Source organism: Panthera leo, chromosome D3 (genome assembly GCF_018350215.1).
Source record: "Panthera leo isolate Ple1 chromosome D3, P.leo_Ple1_pat1.1, whole genome shotgun sequence".
NCBI lineage: Eukaryota > Metazoa > Chordata > Mammalia > Carnivora > Felidae > Panthera > Panthera leo.
Window position 1 is genome coordinate 75718246 of NC_056690.1, and position 17923 is coordinate 75736168.

Genomic DNA, 17923 nt, shown 5'->3' on the forward strand with positions numbered 1-17923 from the left:
GGGGGGCGGGGGGGGGGGGGGGGGGAGGAGTCACGGCTGGGTGCTCAGAAAGGATGCTGGGAAGAGTTTTCTTTGCATCTTTCATCGGGATAATTGTGAGGAGGGGCAGAAGAGCAAGGACCTGCAAAAGACAGACGGGAAGTACAGGCATGCCCAGCAGATGCCCAAGTGCTCCTTAAAACGCAGGGCAAGTGACCAGACACACTATTTTACATTGTATTCATTAATTCCTTGCAGAACCTCAACTGTGGGGTGTGCCCAAGTAAAACTTGAACATAAGCCTCTTCCCGGTTATCTCTGGGGAATAGAATTCCGGGCTAAAAAGAGGATGGGTTTTACCTTTTCCTTTATAAAATGATGATAAAAATGATAATAGAAGATCACAAAGCAAATCCGAGAGAGGTTCTGTCTCTTGTCCACAGAAACACCGGTCAGTGAAAAAGGTGAGTTTCAGACCTAGGTCTCGCTGACCCAGGTCTGCTCCCGCTGCTCTCCACCTCGCGCCTGCGGAGTAATAAGATAGCCTGTTCAGAGGACGTGAAAGTGCTCAAGTCAGAGTTTTCAGCGTACTTTCAGATTTTAAAAACACACTGAGGGAAATCATTGCCATCACGAGTTTTGTACCTTCTGGAAAAATAGCCTATTTAAATATCAGGAAGCTCCTTGAGTGCCTGGGCCATGTATTATGCATGTATTCATGTTTATTCATAGCACCTGTCACATGATTTGCATTCAATAGACACTTAATTAAGTCATAGAATTTTAGAGATGAAACTCTTCAGCAGCATTCAATCCGGTGCTCTCAAGATGCTATTCAATAGAAACAAAGTTGGGAGAGCTAATACAACTTGCCTGAGATCTCAGCAGTACTGGAGGAGTAGAGACTGTCACTCGAGCCTCCCGACTCCCATTCTGCTGTTCCCATACCCGTATGGTTATGCCACCCTTTATGTGACAGACGATCTACAGGTAGACTCTCTGGGGAAGTTTTTAAATTAATGATTATGGGCTGCTCATTCATGATGGACCGTTGAATAGAAAATGCAGGCTGCATTGCATTGAGATCATAGGTAGAGCCATCTCAACAAATGGTGAGAAAAATAGAAACATGTAGTATTATGTTTTTTATAAATCCATCATTTTTTAGATCAGCATGGTTATGTAAATAAGGATACAGTGTTAGAAACGGTTGAAAATCTGACTTTATAAATGTATGGAAAAACTGTTGTGCTACTGGAAAACTAGACTCCGTTCTCTACGCGTTGTGGTCTGTTTATGGTTTTGTTTTCCTAGTTCATGTTGTGGGGCCTTTACTCTGAAAGAGAAGGGCAGAGCCGTTTTGGCCCCCACTGCCAAAGGTGGGCGGTCTCTCATCTGTTACTGCCACGACTGAGGGATGTTAATGAATTGCCAAAACCCACTGCTTTTCTGGGATATTCAGTTTACCAAACTTTCAAAGAGAAACGTATAGTCACTGGAAACCATGCATGCTTTGAAAGCCCCATATGTTAGAAATACTCTTTTTGAACCACATAAAGTAGAATTGGAGAAAAGGGAATTGGCATTTTAACTCAAGTTTCAACCACACTTTTAAAAATTTGAGCGGCAGGGAGTAGAAAAAAGAACACATCATACAAACAATAAGGCGCTTGAGGATTTTATTATTTAAATTATTTTTCCTGGGGCGCCTGGGTGGCTCAGTCGGTTGAGCACCAAATTCAGACTCTCACTAGTTCACGATCTCGCAGTTTGTGAGTTCGAGCCCCGCGTCAGGCTCTGTGCAGACAGCTCAGAGCCTGGAGCCTGCTTTGGATTCCGTGTCTCTTTCTCTGTCTGCAACCCCCCGACTTGTGTTCTGTCTGTCTCTCTCAAAAATAAATAAATGTAAAAAATTTTTAAATTATTTTTCATATTCATATGACATCTATTTTTAATAGAAAGTTTATAATCTGAGGGAACCATTTGACTAAATCTTGTTAGCACAGATTTTACATTACAACTCCTAGTTGTAAATGTGTACAACATATGGGAAGTAGGTCTAAAAGACAGGCACTTGTTGGGGCCTTCGCCACATTTGCGTTTAAGAAACTGATGCCACCTTTGAGTTATCAAATTTAAGGTTTAACATGACAAGAATTAACGATTCTTGATTACATTAAAGACATTTATTAGTACATCTGTTTTACCCAGAAGGGGTAAGATGGAACTCCCAGTTGTTCTGTAAGTATGCATATTCCAGATAATTTCAGTCTTTGTTCTCCATGAGCCTTGTTTTCAGTGCCCTATTACTCTTTGACTTGGTCAGCTTGGACTTCCATAACTCATACCACAGACTGGTATTGAAATTTATTTCTCGTAGTTCTCGGAGCTGGGAAGTCCAAGAACAAGGTGCTGACAAGGCAGGTCTCTTAATGAGGCCTCTTCCCTGGGCTGGTAGGCGGCTGGCTGCCATGTCGCGGTGTGCCCACCACTCGGGGACAGAGTGAGAGCAAGCTTTCTGGTGTCTCTCCAGTGGGCACAGATCTCACCGTGAGGGCCACACCCACATGTCCTCATCTGACCCTAATTATCTCTCAGAGGCTCCATCTCCAGAGACCATCACATTGGGGTGAATTTTCAGGGGACACAAACATTTAGTCCATAATACTGTTGACCATGATTTGTGGGTTGTTCTCTGAAAGTCTAAGTGGTTTTTCCCCCCCTGAATATTCTCATAGAGTATTCCTTAATTTGACAGATGGGGAAGTCTGACAATTGTAGATGGTGACATTTAACTATAGCGGTCTTACATGTAACTTTTAAAATGCTTTTACCACAATGGAGTAAGGGTTAGAACAGGATTAATGAGCAGTCATGTAAGGAATGAGCTCAGCCTGAGTGAACTATTTTTCTATTCATGATTTTTATTTACAGTATCTATCATCTCTGGTATTTCATATGGGATGTGTACACCAAAGTGCTGAGTAAAATAGAGAGTATGTCATCTCATATTTTTTAAACTAAAGACCCATCTTATAAACCTAAATAACAAATGATCTGCATAACAGCCAGATAAGCAGGATCAGATGAGAAGAGTGAGTTCTGTGCTCACATACAGATTCCAGAATAAGGCAGACACCCCTTTAATTTCAGACCTCTGAGCGTATGATCCTTCTTCATTCAGTTAGAATCCCACATTAAAATATATCACATACACAGTGCACCTTTGACTTGCAAGATAACTACATGTAGAATTAGACTTCGTCTGTTGGGACTACCAGATCAATTACTTTGACTTCATTGCCTGGTCAGTTCAGCCAAATAACTGGCTTAAGTGATTTTTTTTTTCCTGCCGGATTTTCCGGGTAACTTCATTTAGCACGTAACTATTCTGCTACCACGATGTCCAAGGGCTGCACTAGGCACTTTGGGGGGATACACAGGATTAGAAGTCATGGTACCTATCTGCACAGAGTTCACAATACAAAAGTAATTCATAATGCCTGGCAGAATCAGATTCAGTGCTAAGAGCCTAGAATAAATGGGTTTTGTTGTTGGGTGTTTTTGTTTCACTAGATTGTAATTGAATGCTCTAGCAATTGCAGACCAACACGCAGGCTTGAGCAAGAATTGAACAGAAGGGAGGGAGGAGAGTGTGCCAATGGGGAGAGGGTAGTGGAGAAGCATAAGCCACATACCATAGTCAGAAAAGAAATGGAATTCTAGGGACGGACTTTGAAATTATCCTGGCCTCAGGAGCATGGGTGTTGAAAAGACTGAGTTATGAGTTAGTGAAACTAGATTATGGAGGACTCAGGACCTCAAGCCAAGGAGTTTAAGATCTTTCTTAGAAGCACTGGGACCCAATGAGGTTTTTAAGCAGGTTAGCCATGAAATAAAGTTAGTGCTTTTGGAAGATTACTCTGGCAGTGGGGCATTAAGTGGACTACAGAGGAGAGAAAAGGTTTGTCTTCTTCCCCTATGCCTTGGCCACTCCTCTCTGTTCTCACACGTGAAACCTTCCATCCTGTGCACTGTGGCTATGCTGAACCTGTGCAGAACCTTGACCTCAGAACAACAGATGTGTCCACATTGTGACGTCCTGCACTTAGGCCGTCAGACACTGATGGTGGGAATCGCTCAAATGCACACATCGACGCCTGTGCACATTGTGGGGTGTCCCTGCTTCTGCTGAAATCATGGGCAGTAGTCGTATGGGTCTTTGGTTAGCTTCCTTACCTATTACCCTACAGCTTCTCTTCCAGACCCCAAACTTGACCACTTTTCCTACCACAAGAAGTTTGCCGATTTCCCCAAATTCACAAGGTCATTTGCTGAGATGGGCTAAGGGTGATATGGGACTAGGCCTTTAACTTGAAACCAGTGACCTGCTGTTAGTTCATCTCATTTTCTTTTCACTTTGTTTCTGCTTGTGAGTCATCTTGGGCCAGAAGAAACATCTATTGTATGTATAATATAGGTGAGAGACTTGGCTGGAGGTTTTTCCATCTGCCTGCTCGTTTAATCTTCTCAACAGCCTTGTGAAGTGGGTCCTCTAATAGGCCCATTCTACATACCTTGTGCTTACTCAGTCCAGGGTGGCCAAAGAGCACAGCATAAGGTTAGGGGTACAGTATCCACTCGTCACGGGTCATCCTCAGGTGAGCACACACATGCATAGCCATTCATTCCCATTCTCCCCTTCTCTTTCTCCCTTCCTTCCCCCTCTTCTTGGCTTCCCACTAAACTTTTCTCCAGAGGGCACAGAGAAGGGCTGGAAGAGCAGTGGGTGGTGAGTCTGGTGGGATCCTGTTTGTGTGAGTAGAACTCCGGTTTCCAACTGCAAGAGGTCACAACAGCACACAGCTGGGAATAGACGGGACTCTTCTGTATGTATTCCGGAAGGGTCCTCCGACACTTGGCCTGCAGAAGGCAGATCCCATCCCTTAGCCACTAAGGAGGCGGTACCGCCACAGGGATGGCAGACAGGCAGCCAGAACCATGAAGTTCAGCAGGGGCAACATGTTGTCTATCACCATGTTTCCCTTGATACGATGGAGCCCATTAGGCAGCCCCCTCATTAACATATGTATCTGTGCTTCACTTGCAACCCTTACCGCAGCTGCGTAAGCTTGGTCTTCCCATTCCTGTAAAGTTGGGTCATTTGTACCACACATAAGACTTCTATCTTCAGCTCAATTTGATCTTTTTGAGGACTGTTTGAATCCCATTTCTGCCATTTAGTACAGTTGCTTTCCATTACAACCTTCTGTCCACACCAATTGATTGACAACTGTGCGTATCTTCATTTAAATTGTGATTGACGTTGAAAAGAACAGAGCTGAAGTCCACGTGTTACCACATACCACTGGAAACCTCACTCAGGGGTGCAGTCTAGCCGTTCATCCAAAGTCGCAGAGTTTGGTCATGTGACCGACCAGTTCATTAATCCAGTTAACCACAGTATGGTCAAGCCCCTCCCCCCTTTATTTGCTCCAAAGGTCCCTGTCCTGAAAGACATCACACTACTACCTTGGCTCCTCACTGAGCTCTGGACCCAACTTCCCCTTCACAAAATGCTGATACCAACCCCTTCCTGGGCAGAGGCGTGAGGACATAGTGTAGGAAAGTTCAATTTCAAACCCAGACCTCAGGTTCCACTTCCAGTTCTTCCTCCCTGCCGTGCCTTCCAGACATGGGCCAGGCTGCCCAGGAGATAGACATCCTTTCCCCACGGCTGACTGCCGGGCAGGGGTTGTTGCCTGGGGATCTTTTCCAACTCCCAACATTCTGTGATTTTATTGATCTTAGGAAATTTGAGTTAGGTTTGCTCAGAATTATATAGTTAACATACCAGTTTTGTTGGTTTCAGCCTTTTGATAATATCAACACCTTTTTGTATTGGCGAAAGAAGCATCATACAGAATCTAGAAAGTGTAATCAGCTTTTGAATTTCTTAAAATGTGATCTAAACGTTACAATAATTATTAACCAATCCAGGCCAACAGTGCTCACACGGTGAACATTTCTTTTCTGGAATTCTCAATAGTAAAGTTTAATCCAGAAAAGAAACTGGCCACCTACCCCGCCCTGCTTTACTGTTAAGCGCCTCTTTCCAGCCCCTACCGAGTACCTAGGATGTCAGGATCGTCTTTGGAGGTGATATGTTCGCCCTGGCGGGCTTCCTGTTTCTTGCACATGCGCGCGGTATGTGCGTACATCCGCTCACATCTCTTTTTAGTGGTAAACATCAAAGGAATGCTGTCCACCCTCCTGTCTGAGATCCTGCTTTGTATCCACCCTCAGCTTGGAAAAAAGACTGGAGACCATTAGATGTTCAGTCAAAGATTTAAGCAATGTAGCAGTCACAAAAAAATTATAAGCAGAATTCTTTATAATCAATTTACCTTTCTGTTAACAGTGATCAGAATGCCTAATGCCTACTTATTTTCATCTAAAAGTTAAAATAATGATTCTTAGACTAATCATAGAAATATTTGTAAACTTTTTAAGAATTTTTAGTAAACATAATTCAGTTTACACGTGAAACATGCATGCTTATTTAATTGGAGCAGGAAAAATCTTCATATAATTTCTTATGGGTATTTAAGTGTCAAATTTATTTAACTAGAGGGAGAAACTATGATGCATCTCTTACTGAGTAGCAAAATGCCCCTTGTGTACAGCTGATGTGTGGATCACATCCCACATTTTAATAAAAAGTCTTAACTAGTTTTCACAGTAGTCCCTGTAAAATGTACAGGAAGCCTACAACAGAAGTCATATTTAGGTTTTAGGGTTGGCAAAGGAATATAATATCACTATCCTATGAGAATAGTCTCACAGCTTGGAAAGATTTATTTCATCATGTATATATGCTTATATATAGCCTGGACAATGCCATGCCTATGATCTTTATAGAGAGAAAATAAGTATCCATTAATATAATTTTTGCGTCAATACAAAATAACCAATGGCAGAACATGCTGACTAGTAGATTGGTACTAAAAGTATTGACCATGAGGTAAATTAACAGTACTGAGGTTATTTCAAACTAAAAATAATTATAAAAACTAAAAATAATTTTGCAATTTTCAGTTCTTTTGAGAATTCTATGGACAGAAGTGAATTTTGCTTCCTTTCAGATACGTGTCCTTAAATGAAGCCTTTTTATGTGGCCTTACAAACAAATTATTACCTTTCATTTTTTTTTTTTTTTTTTTTTTTAGCAAAAAAACTGAAAATGCCCAGCTCAGTCTTCTTTCTTGCCTTTTTCTGAGCTTTGGGATGTGCGTTCAGTACTAGTTCTTGATAATTTGTTAACAAGGCGTTTTTAACACTTTGGACAGATGCACATACTGTTTTCGATCTTCACGGTTAATTATTCGATTTTGTATTTGATGCCAGAACACCCTGACTCCTAATCACTGCTCATTGTTGCAAGTCCATTATATTCTAACTGTTTGAGTGCCCCCATTGACCTTGAACTGACATTATAAGCTGTGTCTAATCTTTTCAGTCTATATTTCTAATGCTTCTTTTCTCTTTTCCTTTTTTTCTGATCCCTGTTTAGCATCACAATGGGGCTGCCTCTTAGCCCGGCTGCTGACTCCGCCCGCTCTGCGAGGCACGCCCTCTCGCTCATTGCCACTGCCAGACCACCCGCCTTCATCACAACTATCGCCAAAGAGGTGAGGGAGCCTCTCTGGGTGCTCCACCTTCTCACTTAGAGGAATTATTAGACCTTGTGAGCTGAGGGTCCATATCCACGAATAATCTTTCCAGTTTGTTCTAGAACAACGCAAGCTAATAATCTCGTGCTGAAATGAATAGATACGAACCTGTGTGCCTGCACAGTGATTACCACGGCAATGCCTTCATTACGTGCGCTTTTGTATTCGTTTTTGTTCTCAAAGTTAACTCACTTGCAAATATTTGAAATTAATTTTTCCATCTGAAATATAGCAGGCTGATTCTAATTAAAATATGCTATAGGTATTCATATTTTACAAGTATAAATTCCTGCCTGTAATCAAAACTTAACTTATTTAACATTGGCTCTTCAACTGTAAACAAAAATGTAAGTCATAAACTTGCTAATGGTTTTTCCTATTACATGTCGCAGATAAAGACTTGAATGCCGATTGATTCCCACGTTCTTAGTGTTCTAACTAATTGCCCACATCTAACTGAAAAACTAGTAAAGAACAATGAGCCAATTATAGGATCTTTCCTATGGGTCTTAGTAGTGGGAGAACAAGGAAAGGGTGATCAGCTCCTATATTTTTTTTAAAGGTTTATTCCATTTCAGCATGAATAACGTGCAGAGTTGGTGTCCGTGGGGTATGAGCTCTGTCTGAGTTGTTTTTCCTGTAGCTATGATGAATTTTTAAAATACTAAATAAATACCTCTGAGTCTGCCCTGATAACCTGAAGCCTGCCGGGCCTGTGTCTGCCCCAGAGCCATCCTTAACAGGCATGCAGCAAATACTTGTGACGTGAAGGTAACTGGAAAGGAGGAAGGAAGGTCCTAATAGCCGGTTGTATCGGTTTATATGAAGTGATGGGACTTTGAATTCATACCTAAAATATGTAGAGTAAGGCTGTGTGTTTTTCTAAGTGTGTAAAGTGAGATTACACTGTATTTAAAATATGCATGTGTAATATTTTTATAATTTATAGATATTATATATTTATATGAAGTATATGTATGAATCAACAGATTTATTAGCCACGGAATTTTTTTTTTTTTACCAGTTTTTGTATCAGTTGAATATGCATAGGTAGTAATTTTGAGAATGTTGAATAAACCTTACATCAGTCTGACCACATACACAGGTCCTATAAATGCCAGGCATAAAACTGACTCTTTAAAGAGTAAATAAGTATTTATGTTAATTGCGTTTTTGAAATTAATTTTCACCATTTCCTTATGAATATTTTTTAAGTTTATTTATTTATTTTGAGAGAGAGAACGCGGGTGCATGAGTGGGGGAGGGACAGAAAGAAAGGGAGACAGAATCCCAAGCAGGCTCCACGCTGTCAATACAGAACCTGACGTGGGGCTCAAACTGACATCATGACCCGAGCTGAAACCAAGAGTCAGATGCTTAACTGGCCGAGCCACCCAAGCACCCCCACATATGAGTATTTTTAAATGAACTGTTAGAATAGCCGCGCCTTGGATTTACTGTACTCCAGCATTTGGTTAGAAAAGGTATTTTTTTTAATATTTTAATGTTAATGCTTTACGAATTGCCAGTTGACTCCCACGTTCTTAGTGTCCGACTATTTCAATGTAATAGTTAACATTTACTACTTTGTAAAAATAAGTTTACCACTTCCCTTAGAGTTTTGGAGTAAAATCCTGAAGTTCTTCTCACTGTTACTACTGACCCCTCCCCGTCCTCATGCCCACTCCTCCATGGCTGGCCCAGCGCCCAGCACTGTTCTTCCTCCTCTGAATGATGAAGACCTACAGTCTGTATGGGAAGAAAAATCACATTGGACTTACATTCTTTACAGTGCCTGTTGTTTTTGGAGGTATATGGGAAATACGACACTTTTTATGGGAAATCCGACACTTACAATGATGCCTGTTAGACCGGAAGTGTTATATAAGCATCATTTACTATTATTACTTGAGAGCAAGTCTCCTGTCTTTTGCTTGCTGGTATCTTCTAACTGCTGTCCACCTCAGCACCAGATCTACCAAATTCACAGACCTTCAGTCTGTCTTTGGAGAAATCTCATGGTAATGTTGTCTTAAGGTCTCATATAATACCCGGGAACTTAGCGAATTTTATCAGAGAATACTCGCTGAGCTTTTACTGTACTAAATACTTTTCTTTTGCAATCAAGTGTTTTCTGACCCACCCCAAGAGGTTTGTTTCTGTTGATTCTCCTTTTTCCCCTACTGTATTAACAAGTGAAAAACAAACTAGTGGCTGGGAATGCAGAACTGAGTGGAGTGTCAATCATACCTACAGCACGGAAATGTTTCCACAGGTGCACAGACACACAGCTCTTGCAGCAAATACCCAGTCACAGCAGAGCGTGCACACGACAGCTCTTGCACGAGCTAAAGGGGAAGTTCTGAGAGTCATTGAGATTCTTATTGAAAAGATGCCCACAGATGTTGTGGATCTTCTCGTAGAGGTAAGAATATCCTGCTGTAAATGTGGCAGCAACAGCCTAAATCACATAGGTCAGTGCAATATAGAAATCAGCATTTTTATTTCCAGCATCTCAAAATGAAAGAGAGACGATTAAACGAATTAGCTTTTGTACCATTTCACAGGACCTTATTCAAATTTCGTTAACAAATCAAAATAATCGTTGTGTACGCTTACCATTCACAGGGAACTAGCCTATGTTGGAGTAATTCTTAGAAGAGTATGTCCTCTTTAATGCCTTCCATTATGAATCAAACAATACATGTAGTGTGTTTGAATAAAAGCTACCCGTATTGTAGATAAATCTGAACCACCTTTGAAGTCAACAAGTCTTGTTTCTTCCTTTTACTGTTCTTTCTTTTGTTTTTTTACAGGTAGGAGAAAGAATAGTTGATAGTATAAAGTAAATCTCCTGTAGCTTTAGTAAATATAGTGTAGTTTTAAAGTAAATATTGCGATCAAACTGTCTAGAATTTTCATGCAAATGAGGCCTAAGTGAATAATTTAGATTTTGGAAAATTAAGTATTTGAAATTAACTTTACATATGTATCTTTTCTATAAAGGTTATGGACATCATTATGTACTGCCTTGAAGGATCTTTAGTTAAAAAGAAAGGTCTTCAAGAATGTTTCCCAGCCATCTGCAGGTAAAGAAACCTTCAGTAGCATGCAAGATAAATAATTTCTTCTGTTTGTTTTAAGGAAATGCCATCAAATCATCATCATTTTTTAATTTAGTTTTTAAAGTTTATATATATATACATATACATATGTATATATATGTGTATATTTTTAAAGTTTATTTATTTATTTTGAGAGAGAGAGAGACAGAGCAGGGGGAGGGACAGAGAGAGAGAATCTCAAGCAGGCTCAGCATGGAGCCCACTATGGGACTCAAACTCACAAACCATGAGATCATGACCTGAGCCGAAATCAAGAGTTGGACGCTTAACTGACTGAGCCACCCAGGCATCCCTATTTATTTATTTTTGGGAGAGAGAGAGAGCACACAAGCAGGGGAGGGGCAGAGAGAGAATCCCAGGCAGGCTCCATGCTGTCAGCGTGGAGCCTGACATGGGGCTCGAACCCACGAACTGTGAGATCATGACCTGAGCCAAAATCAAGAGTCAGATGCTTAACTGACTGAGCTACCCCGGTGCCCCTCAAATAAATAATTTTTACTAACGAATTATTTTTGAAAAATTTTAGCAGGATGAGTTTGTAGTCTGATGCCTGCTTACATTCTGAAAACAAGGCAGCTTACAGTCAAAAACACAAATGCGATAGAACCACTATTTGAAATTGGGTCATGAAGAGATTTTCTCAAACCTTAAAAAAATGAGTAAGAGATAGCATCTATGGAATATGTGTGTGCTCTCACATTCATTACTCCAATTAACATTTCTATTAAGAAGAGAGTCTAGGAAGCCTCTGACTTAGGAGAGAAGGTACACTTTTCAGCCAAGGGAAAACTTTATGGCTCATTTTCACTGGTAAGTTTCTTTTTTTAATATAAAGATAGCAATTTCCTATGGTACTACTCAGTGTAGGTGTTTTTCCCTGGGAGAAAACTGGCCAAGAGCAGTAAAAACTTCTATAAACAATGTTGCATATGTTAAGCACAACCAATAATTTTAGATGTCTATAGCATTTAACTGTTATGAAATGAAAGTTTTTAAAATGTCAAATGTAGTCATGTTTCTTTTTCCTTTAAAGTAGTTTTTGGTTCTTAAAATGTTTATAGCTTGGGGAACATTTTGTTAATTTTTTTTTTTTTTTTTTTAACTCCAAGGGGTCAGTGGAAATAGTGCTTAAGTCTATTGAAAATCATGGTTTTTTGTAGAAAATAGAACAACCAGTTAGTCATCGTTACATAATGTTTTTCCTTTTAAGACCAGTTTAGTGATTTCCTTACTTATTTTTTGCTTTTACTTTCCATTTTGCTTTCTCTGAGCGTACGGTAGCAAAAAGCTTTATTTTAGGCTGTAAGCTTAAATTTTTGCCTGAGAGTAGTGATGTTACATGATGCGTAGTTACTTCTTCTGTATCTCCTGGCATTTGAGCAAGTCTTTGCTGAATTAATTGTACTCCGTGAGTCTTCCAATATCTACAGTAGACTTTATATTGTAGTCTCGTCATTTTGCTGTTGCTGAGTCACAGCACCCAGAAATGAAACCAAGAACACTTACACGAAAAGATTATGCTGGAATATACATGTGTACAGATATGTATTTTCTTGTGGTACAGATTAGGCATGTTAGAACGCAGTAATTTTTTAACACCATGCCACATTAATTCTGGTTTGCGTTCCTTTTGTTAAAAATCGTATGTATAAAATCTTTTCATGCAGTTAATTGATAAGAGTACATGTAGCTGTTATATTCCCAGTCACTCGTTCTCTAAGGACATGCCTATGTGAAATGGACACTGGGGTGTCACTTTACAGATGTGATAATTATTGCAGAGCTGAATGTTAGCAAAGCCTTTCTTATGGCGTCCGTCATGGCGAAGTAAATAAGCGTCCTGAAGTTAACGTGACAAAATTGTTCGGTGTTTAAAGGGCCTGTCTTTGCCCTTGCTGGAATCCTGCCTCCCTCCCAAGCGGCACCCTCAGTTCCTTCAGTCGCCCTAGTTTACCGGAGTCCGCTTTTTTTGCTGGTATCTCATTGCCAAAGGGTAAGGGTTCTGCTGGATTGCTAAGGAGGCATGCTCAGTAGCAGGTTTTTCTGATTTGGCAGAAAGCAATTGTATTTTGTTTATTAATTTAATAACGTGTATTGCACACCTACTGTGTATCAAGTATAGCTAGGCCCTGGGGCTACCATGAGGAATGAGATGGTATCCTCAGGGAGCCCACAGGGTCTAATAAGGTCAGTGCTTATCAAGGTAAATAATTCCAGGGTGCTGTGTTATGTGCTACAGTAGAATTACATACCAGAGAGAGGGTTGGGGATATGGAAGGCTTAGAAAGTTTCACAGATGAGAAAGCAGAATAATAATAACAACAACAACAACAACAATAATAATAATTAATAATAATAATAATAGAATCTGAGGAAGTTTCATAAAAGGGAAGGCAGACTAATAATGATCTCCTATTAAAGGAGAAAAATGTTTTGATAAAAGTGGCTGCCAAACAATTAGAAGGATTTGTCTCCCACAAGGATTTGAGTTGGTGGGGGCAGAAGTGGTGATGGGTTCTGGGAGAGCTTCACAGAAGAGTTAGCGGGGTGAGCTTCACAGAAGGAACAGGAGTGTGCCATCGGGAATTGCAGAAAGAACCAGACCAGTAGATGTCTGGAGATACAAAAGTACAGCGAGAGTTTGGCAAATGCTGGGTGGTAGTGGCCGGAATGTAGGTTGAGGATGAAAGTCTAACATAGTGCCAGAGTCTAGGGCTTTGAATTCCATACAAAGGAATTTGGCCATTATTCTGTAAGTAATGGAGAATCAACAGAGTTTCAGCGAAAACATGTAATTCTTTGGCCAGAATGTAGTTGATAAGACACAATCGTATGAAACTTCAGATTTATAACAAACAGTTGTTAGCTACCTGTTAAGAAATTATGTTAGATATTACTACAGCTGTGAATATATAAGCCACATAGGCCCATTTATGTGAGAGTCAACCCATAAGCAAAGAAAGATGATTAACAATATAAGGTTGTGGATTATACTAAATGTTTGTTAGAATAGGCAATAAATTATGGAGGACTTCAGAGAACATTCAGCTCAGATGGGACCTCAGAAGTTTTACAGATGCCATGCTACCTATTGGCTGATTTGCATAGGTTGATAAATGAACAAAAACAAAGATACCAACATATCAACAGAAGTTAAAATTATTTTATTGAGTAGCTGCCATGTCTATGCCATTGTACTGGGTGCCTTACGGCGCTTATGAGCCCTCTACTTATAAATGCCCTTCACTAAATATGAAACTGCAGTCAAAGTCAATGATGTGAATATCTGTGGTCCAGTCAGGTGGCATTTGTTTTTAAAATCTTTATATAATATTGTAGTCTTTTTTTGTTGTTGTTCATTTTTCTTCTTTCCTTTACCCGATTATAAAGACGCTATGGGTTTTAGCTTAGGCTAACTTCTGTAATGTTGCTATATACCAGCATTTAGTTGTTATGGCTGCTAGATCAAATCTTAAAAAGGTGTTAAAAAAAACTTCATTTAATGTTATTTTTTTTTCAACGTTTTTTATTTATTTTTGGGACAGAGAGAGACAGAGCATGAACGGGGGAGGGGCAGAGAGAGAGGGAGACACAGAATCGGAAACAGGCTCCAGGCTCCGAGCCATCAGCCCAGAGCCTGACGCGGGGCTCGAACTCACGGACCGCGAGATCGTGACCTGGCTGAAGTCGGACGCTTAACCGACTGCGCCACCCAGGCGCCCCCATTTAATGTTATTTTTAAGTGACATTTTTGTCAAAGCTCCCAGGAGAATGCTCGTGATTTAGATATTCAGAGAATGTTAGTTTCCTATGGGTCTCTCTATCTTAACAATAATGTAAACACCAAAACGTATATAAGAAATTAGTTGATAAGGATTTGAAAGTATTTTATAGGCATAAAGAGTATACAGAATGGCATTATTTTCATATATGTAAAAATTGGTTTACTTCTCAAAATATTAAATAATTTTTAATCAATATTACAAAGGTGAGTCTAACATCTAAAGTTAGGAGCTAATGTAGTATTCTGAAGTCATCAAATATTTAAAAATCGAAAGTACTTTGACTTGGGTTATACATAAAATTCAGTTTCCTGTGAGTACTGCAAGGAAGTAGCATCATCGAACGCTGAATAAGCCTGAGATTGGTTTTCTTGGCTTTTTGTTTTGTTTTTTAAACTTGACTGATATGCATCTGTGTTTTGAATTTTCAGTTCAGGATTTTAAAATTTTAATTAAAATTAACACTCTGACATTGAATTGGCAGTTTCTCTAAGATTTTCCTTATTGTTGGCAATTTGGCAGTTATTTCGCAGATTGCATGTTACAATAAAATTTCCATTTTACTGTTGTCCTGAAAGTCTTGGGTTTTAGCTTAGGGTGATCTTTGTATGTTGTTATATACCAAGAGTCAATCTTATTCGGGTTTGCTTATTGATTCATTTATTCATTCAGATTTATTAATGGTTATATAACTCCACATGTAATTTAATGAATGGTGAATTCATCTACTCAGTTATATTGTTAGCCGAATTTCTTTGTTCTCTGACATATTTATTCAAACCTATTTATTTAAAGTTTATTTATCTTGAGAGAGAGTGCCACGCATGCATGCAAATGGGGGAAGGGGCAGAGAGAGATAGAGAGAGAATCCCACGCAGCCTCTGCACACACTGTAAGCTCGGAGCCCAATGCGGAGCCCATCCCACCAACTGTGAGATCGTGACCTGAGCCGAAATCAAGAGTGGGGCACTCAAGCTACTGAGCCACCCCTGCGCCCCTATTCAAAACATATTTAAGATTTAAGTTACAAATTGTAAATTCACTAAAAGAAAGAAGGAGTGATACAAAAAGTTTGATTTTCCTAATTTTGTTTAAATAATAGCTTTTCTGTTAACTGTTAAAAGTTTTTTCAATATCGTCTGCTTGAAAGTAGAAATGCATTAGAACACATGCCAGCAAAATTTGATAGACACTCCTCCTTATCACTGACCGAAAAAGCCCATTGCTGATTTTATTAAAACATGAGGTTACAGCAAGGTATAAAAGCATAATTTGCTAAAGGTAAGCCCTAAATTTGAATGTAAGCTTAGTAGCTAGTGTGCAAAGAGGGGCAGACCACCCATCCCTAAGTGTTCGTCTGATAGAACAGTTATTCAAAACAAGCATAACTCTAAGCTTGAGATCAGGATGCAACTGAGAGTCGTCATATAAAAGACATAAAACATATATGCAGTTTATAGACCCTGCAGTTTTGGAGATTTCGTGACTCTCGAGAATGTGTTAGAAGGACGCTCACACAACTAAATATTAAACAAAGTATGATCAGTGCTCATTAGTTGAGAGAACTAGGGGCGCCTAGTCGGTTGAGCATCCGACTTTGGCTCAGGTCATGATCTCACAGCTCGTGAGTTCTAGCCCTACGTCAGGCCCTGTGCTGACAGCTCGGAGCCTGGAGCCTGCTTCAGATTCTGTGCCTCCCTCTCTCTCTGCCCCAACCCACTCGCATTCTGTCTCTGTCTCTCTCAAAAATAAATAAAAACATTAAAAAAAAAAAAAAAAGATTAGTTGAGAGAACTAAGGACACAGCTGAGAAGGTGAAATGTGAAAACCAGCATGGAGTACGCACTCCCAGTCAGGCCCCGGGGGGAGTAATGATCTCTAAGTGTGGTTCCTAGACTGTCTTCAAGAGAATTATCTGATTTCTAGGATCCACCTGAGAGACACTACCTCAGCCTGGTGCGAAGCCTGGGAAGCTATACTGAGCAGCCTGGTGATTGTTAAATACACTCACGTTTGAAAACGAGTACTCTAATAATCCACATTGAGAAACATAAAACCTGAGTCCTTGTTCTTGATGACCATGTTCTGTTATACAAAACCGTGGACCCTTGAATGTTTATTGGTTTGTATATCGAATAAACTCAGAGGAACTCCAAGGAAGCACCTGAAGACATTCCTTCACTTCCTCGGTTCTAGTCATGCACCATTAGTTTTCAGAGTTGCCCTTAGACTGTATCACACAGTGCCTGCCAAAGACGTTAACTTCCCACTGGGCATTGATTGGCTTTTATCTAAAACTCATTTGGAAAAAAAAAAACAACAAAAAACAGAAAACTTAGGAGCTAGTTTAAAAAACACATAGTCCATCAAAACGCGTGTTCCATTTATTCCTCTACATGTTCTAATTTATATGCCAAGAGTAAATTAAACTGTCAGAGAGCTGCCTTGTTCGGACCGCATGTCTGGTCTCCTTTGCAGTACTGTGCCCAAGTTCCTCTTCAGCGTCATGGCTGCAGTCACGTTGAAGAATCTTCCAAGAGGGTGTCATATGAAGATCGCCGGTGCATTGATTGTAGGGATCAATGCTGATGTCCCCAGCACTTTGCTTACTGTCCCTTCTGTGAAGACTCAGGACATTTCTTTTAAACTTGGATAACAAGCACTTTTTGTTCGTTTTGTCCTAAGGACCCAGTATGTGTATTGTTTTTTGTGTCTGTTCTTTCTTCTACATAACCAGGGTTAATTTTGCTTTGGCCCTTAGGTAGCTCAAAGCCAGATCTTTGCCTGATTTTCAGTAAGTCATGAAAGTGACTTACGTCACCCATATTATATCTTTCCTCGTCGTCACACCTCAGATGGCTTTCTTTTCTGCCTTTTTACTGGATTATGGTGTTCCATATAAGCTTCCCTAAGTCCTTTGTGTAGTATGTGACTATATATGTATGTATGTGTATATGTGAAATGGACACATATCTTAAATTTTACTTCAAAAGCCATGGAAACAAAAATAATTGTATGCATAATACCAGTGATGATTATCTTCTAAACATTTTGTAAAAAGTCTTTCTATTAACTGCAATATCCTAGATCTTCATGGAGTAGTTTATGTATCTGTAGATACTCTCCTATATTATTTAGTGAAAGATCCAAAAATCGCATTATTTTAACTGCTGTATAAACTTTATAGTCATAGATTTAAATATTTCCTAATAATTCACATTTTGGTTCCAGGGATGTTATTAATAATATAGAAGCATCCATTAATAATAGAAGAAAATTACTTAAATTTCACTGCCCTTGAGAG

The 17923-nt window shown here is 39.7% G+C and overlaps 1 protein-coding gene across 10 annotated transcripts in view; it reads left to right on the forward strand.

Annotated features, from left to right (window-relative positions):
* WDR7 (WD repeat domain 7) overlaps positions 1-17923 on the forward strand; it is a 354022-nt gene that overhangs the window by 246931 nt on the left and 89168 nt on the right. For all 10 annotated transcript variants that reach the window (XM_042910255.1, XM_042910254.1, XM_042910263.1 and 7 more), the window contains 3 exons: positions 7553-7670; positions 9988-10137; positions 10719-10801. In XM_042910255.1, coding sequence (XP_042766189.1) covers positions 7553-7670; positions 9988-10137; positions 10719-10801 — 351 coding nt within the window. The remainder of the gene's footprint in view (positions 1-7552; positions 7671-9987; positions 10138-10718; positions 10802-17923) is intronic.